We start from the raw sequence: 17562 nt of genomic DNA, 5'->3' as shown, positions 1-17562 counted from the left end.
AGATAAATAGATAACTAAAACTACCTAACTGAGGGAAGCGGGAGGAACTAATCCTTGATGGATCCACCGTAAGGCAGGGTAGTCTTAGTAAGTCGAGAGCTTCTCACAAATTTGTTATGTCAGAATATGGTATAAAAATTGATCTTAGAATCATTCAAGACCTTGACTCCGTATCATTTTAGGAGAACGGAGTGAGACTTTGCCTTATGGGCAGAGGGGTCGATGTAATCATACTCCCCCTTGTTTCTCACCCTCCTCAAACCAAGTGCAATATGAGTCGGCTTTGGTTTGGGCAATCTAGCACAAGTAGTTGCTCGAAGATCGATACTAGTTAATTCCAAATAGGAGACCTTAAATTCACGTCGATTCTCGTGGGAATGGCCATGCTTTTTCTATTGTGAAGTGGAATCAAGAGAGTCTAGGTACCAAACCTCACGCTATTTGGAAGAGTACTGAGTAGCATTTCCTAGAAAAATCATCTCAATGGACCAATAAATCGTGGCACCAAGGATGTCTTAGGCGCCTCACAAATGCATAACATAAATATGGCTTTCGAAATTTGCATTTAGAGTTGAGTGTTGGTGTAGAATTGTGATGTGTGATGGAGCTCTTTTTTTGTTTGTACATGTTAACTGCAACTTTAATCAAAGCTCTGCCTATTTTTTCTCAATATTCATTAAGCTCAAGGATAATGTTGTCTTATATTTATGCTACCTATATTGCAAGCACATTTTACCTTGATAAATAAACACCAAAATTGATTGGGGCTAATGTCATACTTACGCTTCCTACCTACACCTTGATTTGTTTCAAAGACAATTGTTAAATGCTTATTTGGCAACTTCTTGGGTATGAGTTATACTAAGGAACCTTCTACACATGTCCATAGGGTATTATGCCTATCCACATGGTACGAACTTTGTTTGAGGAGCAAGTTGGTAGTTTTTAATAATATATCACAACTTTATATATTGGGCATGACCTATTTGAGAAGAATGTTCTTCCCATGTCCATAGGGTTTTACACCTATACACAAGGTAGCACCCTCTACATGTGTACCAAGATGTTGATCTTCTTAAATGTGTTGCCCCACAAACACTCTATTTGATATATAGTTCGTGTAACATTGTGATTGTGTTAGCTTAGGCTTGAGTATACACATATTTCCATTAGCAAGTACCTTATTACATGAATTTCTATGATACTTATATATTGTTAGTTTCACTTTAGGTCTTTGTCCCATTATATGTAGCATAAGACGGGTATCTAGCTCTTGTGATACCTTTTATATAAAGTACTAAAAGTGCACATAAGTGGATCAATAATGAGTTATACCCATAGTTTTTGTAGTCTCACCATATATCGAGGTCCAAATTTTGGACTTTATAGAAAATGCCGAAATGGTCGTTACCATAAGGAAGATACATGTTTTTATTTATGTGCTATGATTAGTATATAGTTGGTTTAGGTTCCAACGTTTATGGATGCAAAATTAAGACTGGGTTTGGTCATCATAGTAGCACATACTAAAGACAAGTACACATCAAACGAGAGAGAGAGAGAGAGAGAGAGAGAGAGAGAGAGAGAGAGAGAGAGAGAGAATTTGTTGCAAGCACATACATTTTGATAATGCGTGGACTTCATGAGTATATGAGGGAACGAGATTACATGCACATACATCAATCACTTTACCAAGTTTCCAAGTTGGTGATGGAATGAATATATGCCTTTGCTTCACACCATATATAATTTTAATATATGTTGCATGCTATAATGACATTCTTATGTCCAATCCATAGATAAACTACATACTCCTCCACTTAAGCTCATTGGACATTGTTGATTTCTAGATTGGAGCCTAGACAATCACAAGGCCTTTTGGATATTTTTCCATGTGGGGAAAAGGGCTTTTCCCCTTGTTGTTCCCTATAGTGTTAAACATCATGATCTTTTTTGCTCAAGAGGCACCACATACCTAGCTAAGTAAACTGGCAGCTCGCTAGGTAAGCCGCGAGTTCTCTTCCCCCCAATCGCACCTAGCTAGGGATGGGGTCTCTCCCTTGCAAAAGCTCATGATCATAATTGATGGGAATTTGTTTAAAACTTCTTGTAAGTTGTGGATGGGTTTTGTCGTGTCCGGGAGAGCATCTTTGATATGGGTTTCACGATAAAACCACTTAATTCCACCTCTGCATGAACATCCTTCTTCCCCCCTCCCCTCTCTCTCTCTCTCTCTCTCTCTCTCGCGCAGACACATTCATCTGTCTGAATAATCCCATGGGTACTAACTCCATGAACACAATCAAAGAAACAACTGGGTACCCTTGCAATTTCTCAGGAGCAATTAGTCGTTTTCAGAAGGACCCAAAGAATACGAAGCTGCTATGGCAAGTGGGCAATATCCCCTCTTTAACCCAGAAGTGCTCCAATTGGATTCCCCTTCGCCCCTGTTTCACATCAACAACAGGATTCGCCATACCTCAATCTGCCAAGAAGAAGAAGCTGCCATTGCTAGCTTGTTCAGCGGCCGCAGTGGTGGCGGTCCCGGCTAAGCTTCAGAAAGAGAGAGACACATCATCATCAACCAGAGAGTATGATGCCATTGTGATTGGGGCTGGCATGGGTGGCCTTGTGGCTGCAACCCAGCTAGCCATCAGGGGCGCACGGGTCCTTTTACTCGAGAAATACGTCATCCCAGGAGGAAGCTCAGGGTTCTACGAAAGGGATGGCTATACCTTTGATGTGGGCTCTTCTGTCATGTTTGGCTGTGGTGACAAGGTATGCATCCTTTCTCTGTCATTACGAATTAATCATAATTTCATGATGTAGGTTCATTATTCTTTACATCATGTGTATGGCTGCGTCATAAAATCCCAATTACCAAGGTTGGACGGATAAATTTCCATACCCTTCTTATGCTATATGATGGGAGGGAACCGTTGGGACCGTTTGTTTGGCTTTGTGAACACTGGCATTTGTATCCATTAACCTCACATTTCGGTTTCTTTCATGGAAATGTCAAAAGTTACCGTCAATCCTCCTATCAAGAGTACAGTTTTCCACTTTTCTCGTTTTGTTGGTATAGAAATCAAGCAAGTAATGATTCAGAATCAATTGGATAAATACCTTGCTCTGCCTCATGTTTGGCTATTGAAATCAAGTGATGATTTAGAATCTATTGGATAAGGACCTTGTTCTATCTCACAGCAGCAAATGCTACTCACTTGGTAATCAGGAGAACGATGGAATTTCCAATCTCAGATCAAGAGATGGTTTTTCTAGTGGCTTTTTTTGGGTTGTTGGGGGGAAGTGGGAGATGGGGGCTCAGATTTTCTATGCTGTCAATGCTCAAAATCCCATTCAGAGAACTGTGGGTGTCAATTGTCAGTCTAAAAGAGGATGCATGTTATCATCTTCTTTTGATCCTGTCTTTTGTGGGATACAGTGTGGTGTTGTTGGGATTATCTTACCTTGGCTTTATAATGGTAGATCATTTGGAGTTCTTGAGAATTAGAGCAACAAGCAGAAGTCTTTTAGTGCTCCCAAGTATCAATCATCAAGCCAAACGGAAGTCAGAGAATTTAAAGCATGTCATTTTTTGCAAATTTTTACCCATCTTCTTAATTATTGCAGGCGTTTGATTGTCTGGCAGGGCTCAATCAACCTTATAACAAGGGCCTTAGCTGACGTGGGTCGGAAATTGGACCTGATACCTGATCCCACTACTGTACATTATCATATGCCCAATGGTTTATCTGTTCGAGTGCACAGGGATTATGAAGCATTTCTATACGAGCTAACCAGTGTATTTCCACATGAAGCAGAAGGTATACGACACTTTTATGGAGATTGTTGGAAGGTATGTATTACTGGCAGTCTAGCTCGGCTGTCTCAGTGTGACATACCAGATATAAATCTAGTTTTGTTGGACCAGTTGGAAGCTAACGTCTCAACAATTGCTTAATTTTTATTTCTGTCCTCAAATTCAGTAGGGTTGTGTCTAAACCTGAAAAATCTAAAAACATTGTTGAAAAGCTCATGATTGATCATCTGTGTGCCCTCATGGAAGGCTTAGAAGATTGTCAAATCACTGACGCAACTTCACTGTTTGCAGTTGAATCATACATCATTTCTTTTGATTCTGGAAGTTCCATTCTCAGGTCAAAATACATGCTCCTGTATTTCAGGCCTGAGAATACATACTCTGTATTCCAGGCTGTGAGACCACGAATTAGTATTGCCAAATGTACAAAGGTTGCCAGATGTATTTCAGGCCTGAGAATACATACTCCTGTCGCATATCAGTATGCAGTAAACATAACTGAAGAGGAATTTTTAGGCTATCTTATATCTGCTGTACACACACCATATGTGCTGTAAACAACCAGAATACGAAGATGGTTGGTGGCTTGTTCTTTGTGGGAAGGATTAGATTGCAGTGGACAATTGCTTTGATTCAGTAATACAACCTGTCCTAAGTCCCGGAAAAACATGAGTTTTGGTGATGGCATCATGCATTGATTCACATACCAGCAGACCCTGTGCAGTTGGTGCTACATGGATGATCAGGCACTAGTTAATGGCTGTGAAGGCTGTATAGTGGTGTCAACTAGAGATGCTCACGGAATGGACCACTTTAGGCACATACCTTAATTTTTTAAAGGTCGTTCTTGAATTGTCTGTTTTCTGAACTTTCAGGATTTTTTGATACTCTTGTTACCACATGCAAACATCATGAAACTGTTAAGACTGGAGCTTTTATCAGAAGTCATGGCACACATCCACATGCTCCAATCATACCAAATGCAGCAATTTAACTAACATGCTGGGCCTTATAAGTTGTAGATGAGTTTATTCAAGTAGAGATTGCCTTTAAACAGTAAATGCTGCCATTGATAGATCTCACATTTAAACAAAAGAATATCAGTAATAAACATCAAAAGAATGTGCAGTTTAATGAAGGTGATTGGTTTTGCTCAAGTTTGACAAAGCTTGAATCAAGCAGCGAATGGGAAAGCTGGTGCATAAGCTTTCTAACACGTATTATTATTTTAGATGTTCAGTGATTTGAGAAATGGTCCACAGATCTGTTTTGTGGGACTGTCATACTTAGAATCTGCTGAAGATATTCAGGTGATTCACCAATCGAGCTTGTCCTTGAAGATCCACAAGAAAAGTGGATGCTGGAAGAAGTGTTTCAGCCAGAATAGATCGTCTGTCACAAAGAGAACTTGCAAAAGACAGAATTCTACAAGATACTTTGTAAGCTTAATACATACCACTAGTGATGCTAAATATACAAATTGCAGGAAATTCTTCACTATATACAAATACTTGAACAACTTGTGTCAGACAAGTTCTCATAATGATATCCTGAGGAGAGAGAGAACCGCTCGCCTTGCAGTGAGTCCCCCCTACTCTCCCCCGAGGAGACATATCCCACTCACAACTGGGGGGGGGGGGGGTAGTAGACACTATCCCCTTACAGAGATTGCCCCGGGTCCTCCAGCAAGAGCCATGTGAGCATGAGACAAGATGCTAGTCGCAGCCCAAATGACCTTGCCTAGAGCATGACCGTTGCAAAGAGGACGAGTAATAACTGCTGTATCAACACCTAGGGCTGAGCAAGGGCCACATGAATCATGCAAGAGACAAGTTGCTAGTCTTGGCATGAATGACCTTTCTTAGAGTGGGACCATTGTGTGTCAACACCTAGGGCTGGGCAAGGGCCACATGAATCATGCAAGAGATGAGGTGCTAGTCTTGGCACAAATGACCTTGCAAAGTCAATGACAGCCACAATCACGAGTGAATGCACATCACTACGTCCCTGCTAGTCTAGGCTGCCAAAAAGTAAACCTGGTATGTGAATGGTGGGTACCATGATCAACCTCACCGTTTGGATAAGGAATCGGGACAGGACTGGGACCACCATGCACCAGCTGAAATCCTACAAACAAGAATATGGGCTTGAACACTTGTGTTGAGGAACTTGCCAGTAGCGCAGACTGTTGCCAATATCAATCTCTCTATATCGCAGTCATCATATTGTTTCCTCCATTGCTTTCAGAAACTTTGTAAAAGTTTCGATTAGAATGAAAATTCTAGAGCAATTCAACACTTGGTTAATGTTGGTATCTCTATGAAAAGTGCAACCATGAAAGCTTCCAACAAGATGAGCTGGAATATGTCATTTTACACACCATATCATGTGGAAGCTCAAATGCAGATGTGTTGGACAGAGATACCTAGAGAAAACATTTGAAACATTCCAAAGAGGAGGAGATGTAGGATTAAGGTACTGCTGTTGAAACATTCCAAAGAGGAGGAGATGTAGGATTAAGGTACTGCTGTTTGACTACATGCTCTATACAATTGAATCAGGAAGACCAGTGAAGATTGATGGACCCTTGCTTTATAATATCAAGCATGAAGAACTTTATCTAGCGTTAAGCCCTAGAGAAGACAATCTGCCAAAGGCAAGTTGGAAGTTGGATTTGAAGAGCAAGAAGACCGACTAATAGTGTGAGAATCTATTTTTATAAAGCGATATAGAATTTGAAGACCGACTAATAGTGTCACTAATGAAAATGGGTAGAGGGGTGCCCAACTCTAAAGTGAATCCCTAATTGTAATGTATATAGTGTGTAAAAGTGAATAAAGAGCTCATTCTTGTGAGTGGAACTTTTGGGTCTACCACTTCTCCATCTTATATACTTGCTTATTGATTCCATTGCTTGAGAGCAAGGGAGAGTTTGAGGTTGAGTGAGGGTGAAACTCAATCTTCACTCATTGCTTCCATCTCTTCTTCCCCTTCTGCTGCCATAGCTTGAGAGGGATTGGGTTGAGTGAGAGGGCATGTGTGAGGGAGCAAGGGATCGATTGGGAGAGGCTCTTCTCCATCTTCTTCTCTTGGTGTTGGAGACGTATCAGTGCAGATTGGAAGAAGGTGAGGGGGTGGGTTGAGGATCAATGCTTGCATTGTGAGACCATTGATGAACCACTCATGAATTTTGGACTGCAATGTGTGAGAAGGTAAGTAGATGATTCTACTGCAATCCTCTTGGATCTCTTTGCTTTGCTGAGTTTATGAGAAATGAGAGGGAGCTTAGATGGCTTAGAGCTAGAGTATGAGCCAACTAGGTGAGAGATAGTTGAGCTACAGATGAGTTAAGCTTTTGAAAGAATAAGAGTTTCGTCCATATCACATGGTTGACCTCATGTTAAGCCTAATACCTAGAATTACCCTTTTTGACTTTTGAACTTGGAACTTGTCTAGAATTCCCATGTGCAATCACAGGTAGGTCGAGTAATAGTTGCAATATCATTCTATGTGGTGCACATGTGGCATCCTTTGGTACTAACATATTACTGGTTTTGAAAACTTACTATGCTTGCTCTTTCTGCTGGAATTGGATATCAGCTTCAGAGAGCCATCTTAGCCATGAGGGCAGATCTTCACTTCATGCCTGATCATGCTTGGTCCTGTCAACTACCTTTGAGCTGCACACTGATTTATAGATGATCCTCTATGACTTAAAAAACTTGCAACCTATTCATGTTATGAAATTGTGCAAAGGCACTTTACGTAACTCATAGATAGACTTCTGTAGCAGTCACCCTAACTAGTGTGAACATGACACAGTTCTCTAGTCCCTGTGCCATGGATGGTCTTCCTTTCCTTGAACATGCGACTACTAGCCTAATGAACATGCATGATCTGCACCTTCTGAATAAAGGAAAGCTGAATGTTGTAACAAAATCTACCACTCCTTAAATCATAATTATGGTCTTGGTATGATGTTAAAACAAAGGACACAAAAAATGACTGCTGGTTTGTGGATACATGATCCTTATCAGCACTTCACTGTAACATATGTGTGTAGAAAGTTACCATGTCTTGGTGTTATAGTTAGCCAAGGACACTATACAGACATCCTCATAATTGAGACCATGGCCATCTTGTACCGGAGTGGTACACTGATCTGGAGTCAGATGTTGGGCTCTCTGGGCCCCTGGGGTCTTCAAGTGACGTAACTAGTCATCCATCTCTTCTGTTGCATTCTTTCAGTTTGGTGACAAAAGATCCATCTCTTCCATTGTGTTCTTTTAGGCCAAGGTAGTTAATGTTATATATTGTTTGCATGGGTTAATTAAGTATATTGATGTGCATTAGTAAACAAGTGAGAAAGATAGAGCACATACTCATGTGAGATATTTGGTCAGCTTGTTGCTGCTAGGACATTGTCACTGTACTAGTCATGCTTGCTACACACTTTTGAAGATAATGGTCTACTTCATATCGGTGTGATTCTGAGAGAGCTGAATCTTTACACTGCACCATTATAAAATGTCCAGGTTCCAGGTTTTTGTTGGATAATGAAAATTTTGAGCCTTCTCCTTGATCAATCTTACAATCTTATGCCTGATTGTTATATATTTGTGGTGCGAGCTTTGATAAACAGGTGTTCAATGCTTTGAACTCATTGGAGTTAAAGTCATTAGAGGAACCCCTTTACCTCTTTGGCCAGTTTTTCAAAAATCCTATTGCATGTCTTACTCTTGGTAGAACCTCTGCATCTCACTCCTTGAGTATTAGTAGTTTTCTATATGATCTGAAAATTGTAGCCTGACACTTCTACCTCTCAGCTTATTACTTGCCACAGAATGCTGGGGACATTGCTAGAAAATACATCAAGGATCCAGAACTCTTATCTTTTATTGACGCTGAGGTAAGTTATTACTATCCGAATTCAATTGTATGCCTTGTTTGAAATTTTTCCTCATTCATTTGTTTGTCAAAGTTGACTGAACATAAATGGCAGTATACTGAATGAATTGTGCAGTGCTTCATTGTAAGCACTGTGGACGCATGCCGCACACCAATGATCAATGCAAGCATGGTAAGCATATGCCTTGTGAATTTTTATTACTTTTATTCAGAACTTCTCTTGATCTTCATGTACTGTCAAATTTGAGTTGCTTGCTCCTGGACATATTTAGGTCATGTGTGATCGACATTATGGTGGAATCAACTACCCTGTAGGAGGAGTTGGAGGCATTGCCAAACAGCTTGCAGATGGCCTTGTTGAGAATGGAGGAGAAATTCTGTACAAAGCCAATGTCAAGCAAGTTCTTATGGAGAATGACAGAGCAGTAAGCCATCTTTGAGTCTTCTATTGTGTTAGTTTGTTTTTGATGTCCATGCACTGATACAAGTTTGTGTGTCTTTATGTGTATTTCCACCTACACACATGTTTTCTCTTGCTTGATGTTGGGATAGTTGAGGAGAGTTATTTTTTCCTTCCATTCAAATCAAGTTCACCTAGTGCTTCTTTGGTACCACTTGTTCTTGCTGATGCAACTAGAGAAGTGTGTTCAGGGCAATTGAATTATGTGTAGCCAATCTATGGATGGGCCTGCTCCTCCTGACATTCATATTGTCTAGATTGTTTTGATGTTGAAGTAAAGGTGCTTAAGCATTTGAAGAGTGAGTTCAACCACCTTCTTGAGCTCGTTTGTGGGACTTTTTCCTCCTTTGGAACCAATGGAGTGTAAAATCCTATAATCTTTATTGGCCTGGCAAGAAGTGGCCTTGGTGCTTTTGTATAGAGGGCTTATTTTTGTATGTGCAGGCAAAACTTATCGCAGCCTATCATTTTGTTTCAGGTTCTGTAATCTGCCTGTTGTGAGTAGTGAGAGGAAGTACGAAAACTCTGTATCCATGTAATGCTTGTAATGCCGTTAATAGTTTAAGGTCTGGCAACTTATTTAGTGTGGATTTCTGGTTCTTGATGTTGCAGATAGGAGTAAAGCTATCTGATGGAAGAGAATTTTTGGCCAAAAAGGTCATATCAAATGCGACAAGATGGGATACATTTGGTATTGTCTTTAAACAGTTCCCTGATGCCAACTTGATCTCTTTTCTCCACAAATTTATCCATATTGTTGATTCTGATTTTGTGTGTGGCAGAGAAATTGGTCCCTCTGGATCAGATCCCCATGGAAGAACGACAATTTCAGAAGTGCTACCAGAAAGCCCCATCCTTTCTTTCGATTCACATGGGTGTCAAAGCTGGCGTTCTTCCTTCAGATACAGATTGCCATCATCTTGTGCTTGAAGTAGGATCATGTATATAATAAGCATTCAAGTAATTTCCTATTGTTGTATACATGAACAATTGCATTATGCAGAGAACATGTGCTCTGCATTGGGTCATGTATATGATAAGCATTCAAGTAGTTTTTCTATAGGTGCATGCATGATTGCTCGCACATATGCAGAGAACATCTGCACATCTGATGCTATGCATATGTGCAGTTGCTTATGTGCACAACAACCCAGTTGTGCTAAATATGTGCTCTGCTTTTTTGTAAATTCTAGTGGTATAAGAAATCTATGCTCATGACATGCAACTGAAAACAGGATGATTGGAAAAACCTGGAGTCGCCTTATGGCACAATCTTTTTAAGCATCCCTACAGTGTTAGATCCTTCTCTTGCTCCTCCAGGACATCATATACTTCATATCTTTACTACTGCCTGGATTGATGATTGGGAGGTAATTTCTCTGTCAAAACTTAATAATTATTGGGTTTCTAAGATATTTTAGTTATTTTCCTTTAATCCTTGAAATTGCTGCTCTTGCAGGGTCTTTCACCTGCAGAGTATATTACTAAGAAGGATGCTGTTGCTGACGTAATAGTCAGTAGACTGGAAAAAACTCTTTTCCCAGGCTTGAAAGAAGCAATCACTTTCAAAGAAGTAAGGACTAGCCATTGTTACTCTTTTCCCTGTTTGTTGTTTTGGTGTTTGGGGTCAGAATGCCCAAATGTTGTCTAGAGAGGTTTAATGGCCATTGTTACTCTTTTCCCTGTTTGTTGTTTTGGTGTTTGGGGTCAGAATGCCCAAATGTTGTCTAGAGAGGTTTAATGGTTGTTAAAGAAAGAAGAGCAAATGCAGCACCTATGTCATTGGGTTGAGGCCTGAATGCTAGGCTTATCATATTGTTGCATCAGGTTGGAACACCCAAAACACACAGACGGTTTCTTGCAAGAGATGCTGGCACATATGGACCTATACCAGCTGGGAAACCTAAAGGACTTCTTGGAATGCCATTCAATACAACGGTAAAATTATATATTATAGTTTTCTAGTACATTGTTTCTGACTTGAATTTCGTCAGTGCTCATATAGCTCATTCCATTTTCTGTGTTAGCCTGTTGATGGTTTATATTGCGTGGGAGATAGCTGCTTTCCTGGGCAAGGTGTTATTGCAGTGGCCTTCTCTGGTATCATGTGTGCTCATAGGGTGGCAGCAGATCTAGGTACATGTTGATTGCTCACTTCAGCAATGGTTAAATATGTAATTAACTTGCTATTCAGACTAAAGGATAGAAAATGGGCATCAAGGTGCTCAACAAATATTTTTGAAGGTCATTTGAAAGTTCCATTGGCTTTGGAGGGCTCTCTCCCATGCATTGCTTGCCTCATTTCAGGTTTGGAGAGCCGGTCAATTGTGCTGGACAAAGCTTTACTAGGTCTCCTTTCTTGGTTCAGAACACTTGCTTGATGGTGGACATTGTAGAGTTGCCATCTCACCACTTACCTTGCCTGATTCCATCTCTTTATGCTCCCAAACTCCCATGAAGCTTGTTCACCGGTTCAATTCTCAGAGTTGATATACATTCGACCACATTCCAAGGAATTGATAGAAGTGTGACGTATCGGCATGTCCTTCCTGTGCTAGGAAGAACTTCATCAATGATTCTTTTGCCCTTCGGAGGATGTCAAATCATGTATCGAGTGGTACAACATACTCCTGTTGTGAAGTTCCCCTCCACTAAAGGTGCCCAAGTCTTGCTTGCTTGGTGAAGTATGGGCCATTGTGTGTGGTCGTTGCTTACTTGGTGAAGTGTGGGCCATTGTTTGGAGTCATCAAGTTGTAGAACATAAACACCTTGATACATCTAATGATACTGAACACAAACTTCCAAGTTAGTAGACATGAGGCATGAATTGACTGCTGCCATTGCTTTGTGTGTGTGTGTGTGTGTGTAGAGAGAGAGAGAGAGAGAGTTTTGGGTATCCATGGTTCTATGTGTTGTCATTGTTGTAACTAGGGATCATTGTACATTTTCCTTGCACTAGTGTTTCTTTTGCATACGCGCGTGCTCACACACACACACACACACACACACACACACAGCTTCCACTTGCCTTTTGCACTCACAGTACTCATGCAAGATGTCATAGATCAAGATTGGTTGAAAATAGAGAAGCAAAAGGATTTTTTAAATGGTTGCTAGAAACTCTTTGTGGTGGCAAACACGTTGATCCTTATCTTATCATACAAGGGCTGGTGCTTGTCACATGTGGGGACATAGTAGCTTGCAATGAAGAGCCACTATGTCATAAGGGCGCTATTTATAACAAAGAATGGTGAGCATCCATACAATCAGAGCTAGATGTTATTCACAAAATGACACTTACCCATATCTTAGGAGTGTTACTTGTACAAGGTGGATGTGTAAATTAAAAGAAAAAATAATTTTAATGTTGATTGGTACAAAGGACACCTCATGGTGAAAAGCTGCGCTCAACGATTGGGCATTGAATTTGAGAAAACATTAGCACCAATCTCACATGACTACTATTTTGTGTCGGTGGTGGTGCAATCCATTAAGATTAGCAAGTGCAATAGCTAGTATCAAGACAACATTCTTAAATAGTGATTTGTATGAAGAAGTGTATGTAAATTAGCCATCTAGTTTTGCGATAAAAGGGCATGATTATAATGTTTCACATATGAAATATTATTTATGGCTTGAAGCAAGTACCTTACATAAGAAAATTTATTTCGATTTGGTCCAGGTGGTCTTAGAAACATCCCAATTAAAAGCTCATAACCATATGATCACTTGGATGTGAAGGTTTGGATCTCAAGTATCAGTTTAAACTATAGCTTACTCTTGTACTAACATTACCAATAAATTACAATACTTTCTTTTTATATGGTTTTTGCCATTAGAATGAGAAATGAATATAATAATTTAATTAAGCTTTAAGATTTTCAATTAAAATCAAATTTAATTTTGATAACCCTAGCTCTTGGCATGGTGATTATTGCATGGATAGTAAAGAATTTGATATTGGATATGGGGTGGGAAGTGTATAAGCTATGTGGCACAAGGGGAGAGCAAAAGAAATATAGTGAAATGTAAGACTTTCATTAGATTGAAAGTATATATCGAAAAAATATTTTTAACTTCTTAGTTAACAATTCACTTGAGTTGTAAAGTAGGCTTTATGCATAAGTTTGGTCCAATAAGTAACTCACTTATAATTAATCATCTATTGATTATCTAGCGATTAAGTAAAAATTGATTTTGATTAAGGAGTAGCTAATTGCTCATTTAGAGTATTGATCTTGCTTATTAGAGTCTCTTTATCTCTCATTTAAGTAGCCTAAGTTTAAAGATAATATTTTTTTTCTTTGTAAAAGAAATTGTAGGTTTCAGTCATGAAGTATGAGTAAGCAACAAGTATGGAGCTAATACATAAACTAGTCTTCTCTTCTTGATATGGAGAATCAATTTTGCTACTCTATAACACTTATAATAAGAATTAAGTATTTGGTAAAGTATAGTTTATTGTTCTTTTGGTTTACGAATGTTAGTTTTACAGTTTTGTTGCGAGAAATGTGGTGAGCTTGTGCTTGTCTTAAGGAGCAAACACATGCATATTGGTTTTTTGTAGTTTAATTAATTAGCTCTCTTAAAACAATATACAAGAAGGAGCAAACAATTAAAGATGTCACACAACAATGGTGATAGGAGTGATGAATAGAAATCCCCTTCTAAAAAATGCTTCATATATGGTTTTAAGTCATAAAATGCTCAAAATACTTCAATAGAACTAGCAAAGAATGTGCATGGTGAGCATATAGCTCCATTATATTGATTTAACCATTTTAATTTGTTGAATTTATGCAGTCAATTTTTTATACAAATCAAAAAGAGGTTGCTTTATATTTTAGACAAAGTGAGGCTCATGGACAATCTTTTTAGTTAAAAGTTTTGCATACACCATAAGTTATAATGTCGTATGCATAAAAGAAATCTAGTTCAATAGAATGTTCATACATTAGGGAATAATATGTATAATATTTCTTCTAGAGCAATGAAAGCATTGTGAATATTACTATTGTATTTCATAGAATCCTTAAAGATCCTCTTTACAGTACAGGATTTGGTAGGTCTAGTAGAGTGGGGGGCGTTTTTTAATGACAAGTTTTATGTGGCATCAACTACTACTATGGGTGATAACCGTTTATAACTTACTCTATTGCATGCAACCAATAGCCTATAATGGCTAGTTCTTGTAGTAGAAATAAGTGAATTGTGTAGAGTTGAGCTATATCAAGAAATACAAAAATATATGTGACAAACATTGCAATATGTGTGGTGAAGGTGAAGGTATACTTGTTCATGCCCTTACACACACACACACACACACACACTCTCTCTCTCTCTCTCTCTCTCTCTATATATATATATGATAAGGAGGTTACAAAAGGTGGGATGCAATCCACAAGATAGAGAAGTGTCTTGACTTCTTGGATGACAATTGGGATACAAAAGAACAAAATGGTGTTACATGCAAAGTTGTTAAACACACTATAATTTATAAGCATACAGTTGCTACTCATAACTTTATTATTTTATTTTATTATATGAGATGAGATTGTGAACCGCAATCATTTGATGGATCAATTAAGCATATGGTTGCCACTCAAAAATTTATTCTTCCATTTTGTTATATGAGATGACACTTTGTGAACTGTGATCATGTGCTAATGGACCAAGTCTTGGCAACAAATATTCAAAATCCTCTCATGCTATACGAGCTAATATGAGTCTTGATATCTATGCCTCAAGTTAGATCTATTTGGAGACTAATTGATATTTGCTCATTAAATGTTCAATAAGGAACTATTGAAACAACAACAAATCTAAGTTCGTATAGTTATTTAATCACAATCCCTACACCTTTTGACCAAAAGACTCAACACAAAATAAGGCTACTAAAAAGACCAGCATATGTTACAATAAAGCATTGGATAGATTATTATCATATTAGAAATTGAGCCTCGACATATCTCATCATGGCCCATATTACTTTGTCATTCATCGTTTTATGTGTAACTTGCAAAATGTTGACAAAAAATGGGAACTATAGTAGAGCTCCCTTGATTGGAATGAGACAATCCAATGAGCTTAATAATCAAGAAAAAATTTGTTCACATCTTGTAAGCATTTATAGTGGCTTTATTGACTCTTACACTTACCTCTTCCTAGCCCTTGCATTTAGCATTGAACATGTATTTAGATCATGCATGGGCTCAATCACATTAGCCACTTTCACTCTCCTTGTACGTGGAGGGATCTTTAGAATTTCCTTCATGCTTCTATAAGTGGTGCAAGACTCTTATCATGTCTAAAACATAAAAGCATTATTATAACCCTATGTGCATAGGTAGCAAGTGTTAGAAGATGGGCATAGAAACCCACTGTAAGCAAGGGAGTATAAGGGTAGATGGGTGTGAATAGCCCTAAGGGCAGGGGAAACCCTAACCCTAGCTGGAAAAGGGCTATATAAACAGCCTATGGGTCACTATCACTTGTGAGAGAGTGTACCCAAGTTGTACTCTAAGCAACTTAGTAAGCAAGATTTCATTCTTGTACTTTGAGCTCTTCTCTCCCTCTTGTGCACACATTCTACTGCTGCAAACTCTGATTTTCCACATGGTATCAGAGCCATCTCTGATCTCCTCAGCTTCCCTCAGCATCAGTCATCACTAAGTGCACACTAGCTGTCATTTTTCTTCACTCTATCCTTCTTTCCTCCATAGCTGCCTGCAACCTACCTCCATTGGAGGACTTGAGGAGGACAAAGGAGGCCATATCAGCCTGAGGTTTCTTCTGGAGACTTCTTCCCCACATCAGGGCGCAGCTCTCTGTAAGCTCAAGCACTGACATAGTCCACGCGTGAGGCCAGCATTGCCAACATTGGAAAAACGGCGCAGTTTCTGACAGCGCAGAATTCGGGCTGCTGTACACACAGCAGGCGGCGCAATCCGTACGGCTATCTTGGGGCTTTGATAGCCCCCCAAGTGGGCTACCCTCAGCTAAGAGGGCTCTGAGAAATTCTCCCTGTGCTGGCTGCTACAAGCCAAACCCTAACTGTGTTTTTTGGGCAGCCATAGCCAACAAGCTCCAAGCTTGACATTTTGGGATTTTTACACTCTGAGCTTCATTAACAGTGATTCTAATCACTGAAGCAGAGTCTCTGAATCCTATTCCAGAGTCTAAAGCTCTTGGGCATGATTAACGGACATCACCAAGCATCGAGAAGCTGACTTCAAACCGGGTTCCATTCAAGCACTTCACTAAGCTTGACAATAGTGGTCTCTTAACACTAATCATAAATCATCAGTTGAATAGCTTGCTGGACATTCCTCTTCATACATTGTTGTAAGGTTATGTGTAAAATAAACACATAAGCCATTATGCACAAGAAGTGTATTGCATACCGTAAGTGACATTGTCTCAAGTACTTTAGTCAGTAAAATCAATAGCATGAGTGTTATCATACTCTCCTCAGAGTCATCAGCAACAAGCATTGAGATCATAGACAAACCGTGTCCAACACAAGCCTCATCCACTAAGCCGTACCACAAGGAGGAGCCTGAAGTCCAGTCTAGGTTTACTTCATTAAAACCTAAAAAGACTATTAAACCACGGAAGAAGTTTGCACATAAGAAAGGACCACCAAAGTCATACCTGGAAATATTACACTTATATGATTTTCAGCCTTTCTCTTCATTACAACTTTGACTTCACTTTGTCTAAATTGCTTCCGCATTCAGTAAAAGGTTTGTAAGGGACTAGACACTACCCTTGTCCCAACAAGTGGTAAGACCTTCCCAATGACTACAACATATGCTGATGTCCGTCCTCAAATTCGAAAGTTCGATGGTAAGGATTTCCATCCATGGCAAGTACTTATAAAATACAAAATGATGGAGAGAGGGTATTGGCCTCTTATTCAAGGCAATAGAGTTGTAAACTCTGCAAATATGATTGATATAGAGGATGACCAACGGGCTCAAGCAATCATAATGCTACACTTAGATGAATCCTTGATTCATCATGTTGATCAACTAAACACTGCTAAAGAAAAATGGGATGAGCTTGAAAAGCTCTATGGAGCCACTGGGAAGAATACTAAAATCTTCCTTAAAATTGAATTCTTCAGCTTGGAATACCGTTCAGGAGAAGATTTGGGAAAATTCATTTCTCATATGAAGGGACTTATGGCACAACTTGCTTCTGTACAAGCTCCAATACTTGAAGAAGATGCTATTGCTATTCTCCTAAAAGCTGTAAAACAGGTGTTCCCTACTCTTGTAACCACTCTCACAAACATTCCAGATCCTACTTTGGCAAGTACCATTCAATCCTGTTTGGATGAAGAAAAGAGGAACCACAAAGAAAGCAG

At 39.2% G+C, this 17562-nt stretch overlaps 1 protein-coding gene across 3 annotated transcripts; it reads left to right on the top strand.

Annotated features, from left to right (window-relative positions):
- Positions 1 to 1956: 1956 nt before the first annotated feature.
- CRTISO (carotenoid isomerase) lies at positions 1957 to 12055 on the top strand. 3 transcript variants are annotated; one of them, XM_087699334.1, is made up of 13 exons: positions 1957 to 2778; positions 3653 to 3859; positions 8466 to 8565; positions 8650 to 8732; positions 8847 to 8903; positions 9004 to 9156; positions 9804 to 9882; positions 9974 to 10122; positions 10427 to 10561; positions 10651 to 10764; positions 11019 to 11129; positions 11219 to 11327; positions 11465 to 12055. In XM_087699334.1, exons 1-13 carry the CDS (start codon positions 2194 to 2196, stop codon positions 11647 to 11649), a joined length of 2067 nt encoding a protein of 688 aa, XP_087555460.1. In that variant the 5' UTR covers positions 1957 to 2193; the 3' UTR covers positions 11650 to 12055. The 3 variants fall into 3 exon arrangements, with proteins under 3 accessions (XP_087555460.1, XP_087555461.1, XP_087555462.1); XM_087699335.1 differs by having other exon boundaries at positions 1959 to 2778; positions 11499 to 12054; XM_087699336.1 differs by having other exon boundaries at positions 2580 to 2778; positions 3634 to 3859; positions 11465 to 12054.
- The last annotated feature ends 5507 nt before the right edge of the window (positions 12056 to 17562 follow it).

Source organism: Lygodium microphyllum, chromosome 18 (assembly GCF_053477565.2).
Source record: "Lygodium microphyllum isolate KBCC chromosome 18, Lygodium_microphyllum_v1.1.10, whole genome shotgun sequence".
NCBI classification, from domain to species: Eukaryota; Viridiplantae; Streptophyta; class Polypodiopsida; order Schizaeales; family Lygodiaceae; genus Lygodium; species Lygodium microphyllum.
Note: the sequence above shows the minus strand (reverse complement) of the source record. Positions and strands in the feature narration are given on the sequence as shown.

Excerpts from the sequence above, each read along its gene's own strand:
- CRTISO (XM_087699334.1), top strand. The coding sequence starts at position 2,194 with ATGAACATCCTTCTTCCCCCCTCCCCTCTCTCTCTCTCTCTCTCTCTC. Across the intron at positions 3,860-8,465 it reads TTTATGGAGATTGTTGGAAG|GTGTTCAATGCTTTGAACTC; the intron begins GTATGTATTACT and ends TTTGATAAACAG. Across the intron at positions 11,328-11,464 it reads TAGGGTGGCAGCAGATCTAG|GGCTCTCTCCCATGCATTGC; the intron begins GTACATGTTGAT and ends TTGGCTTTGGAG.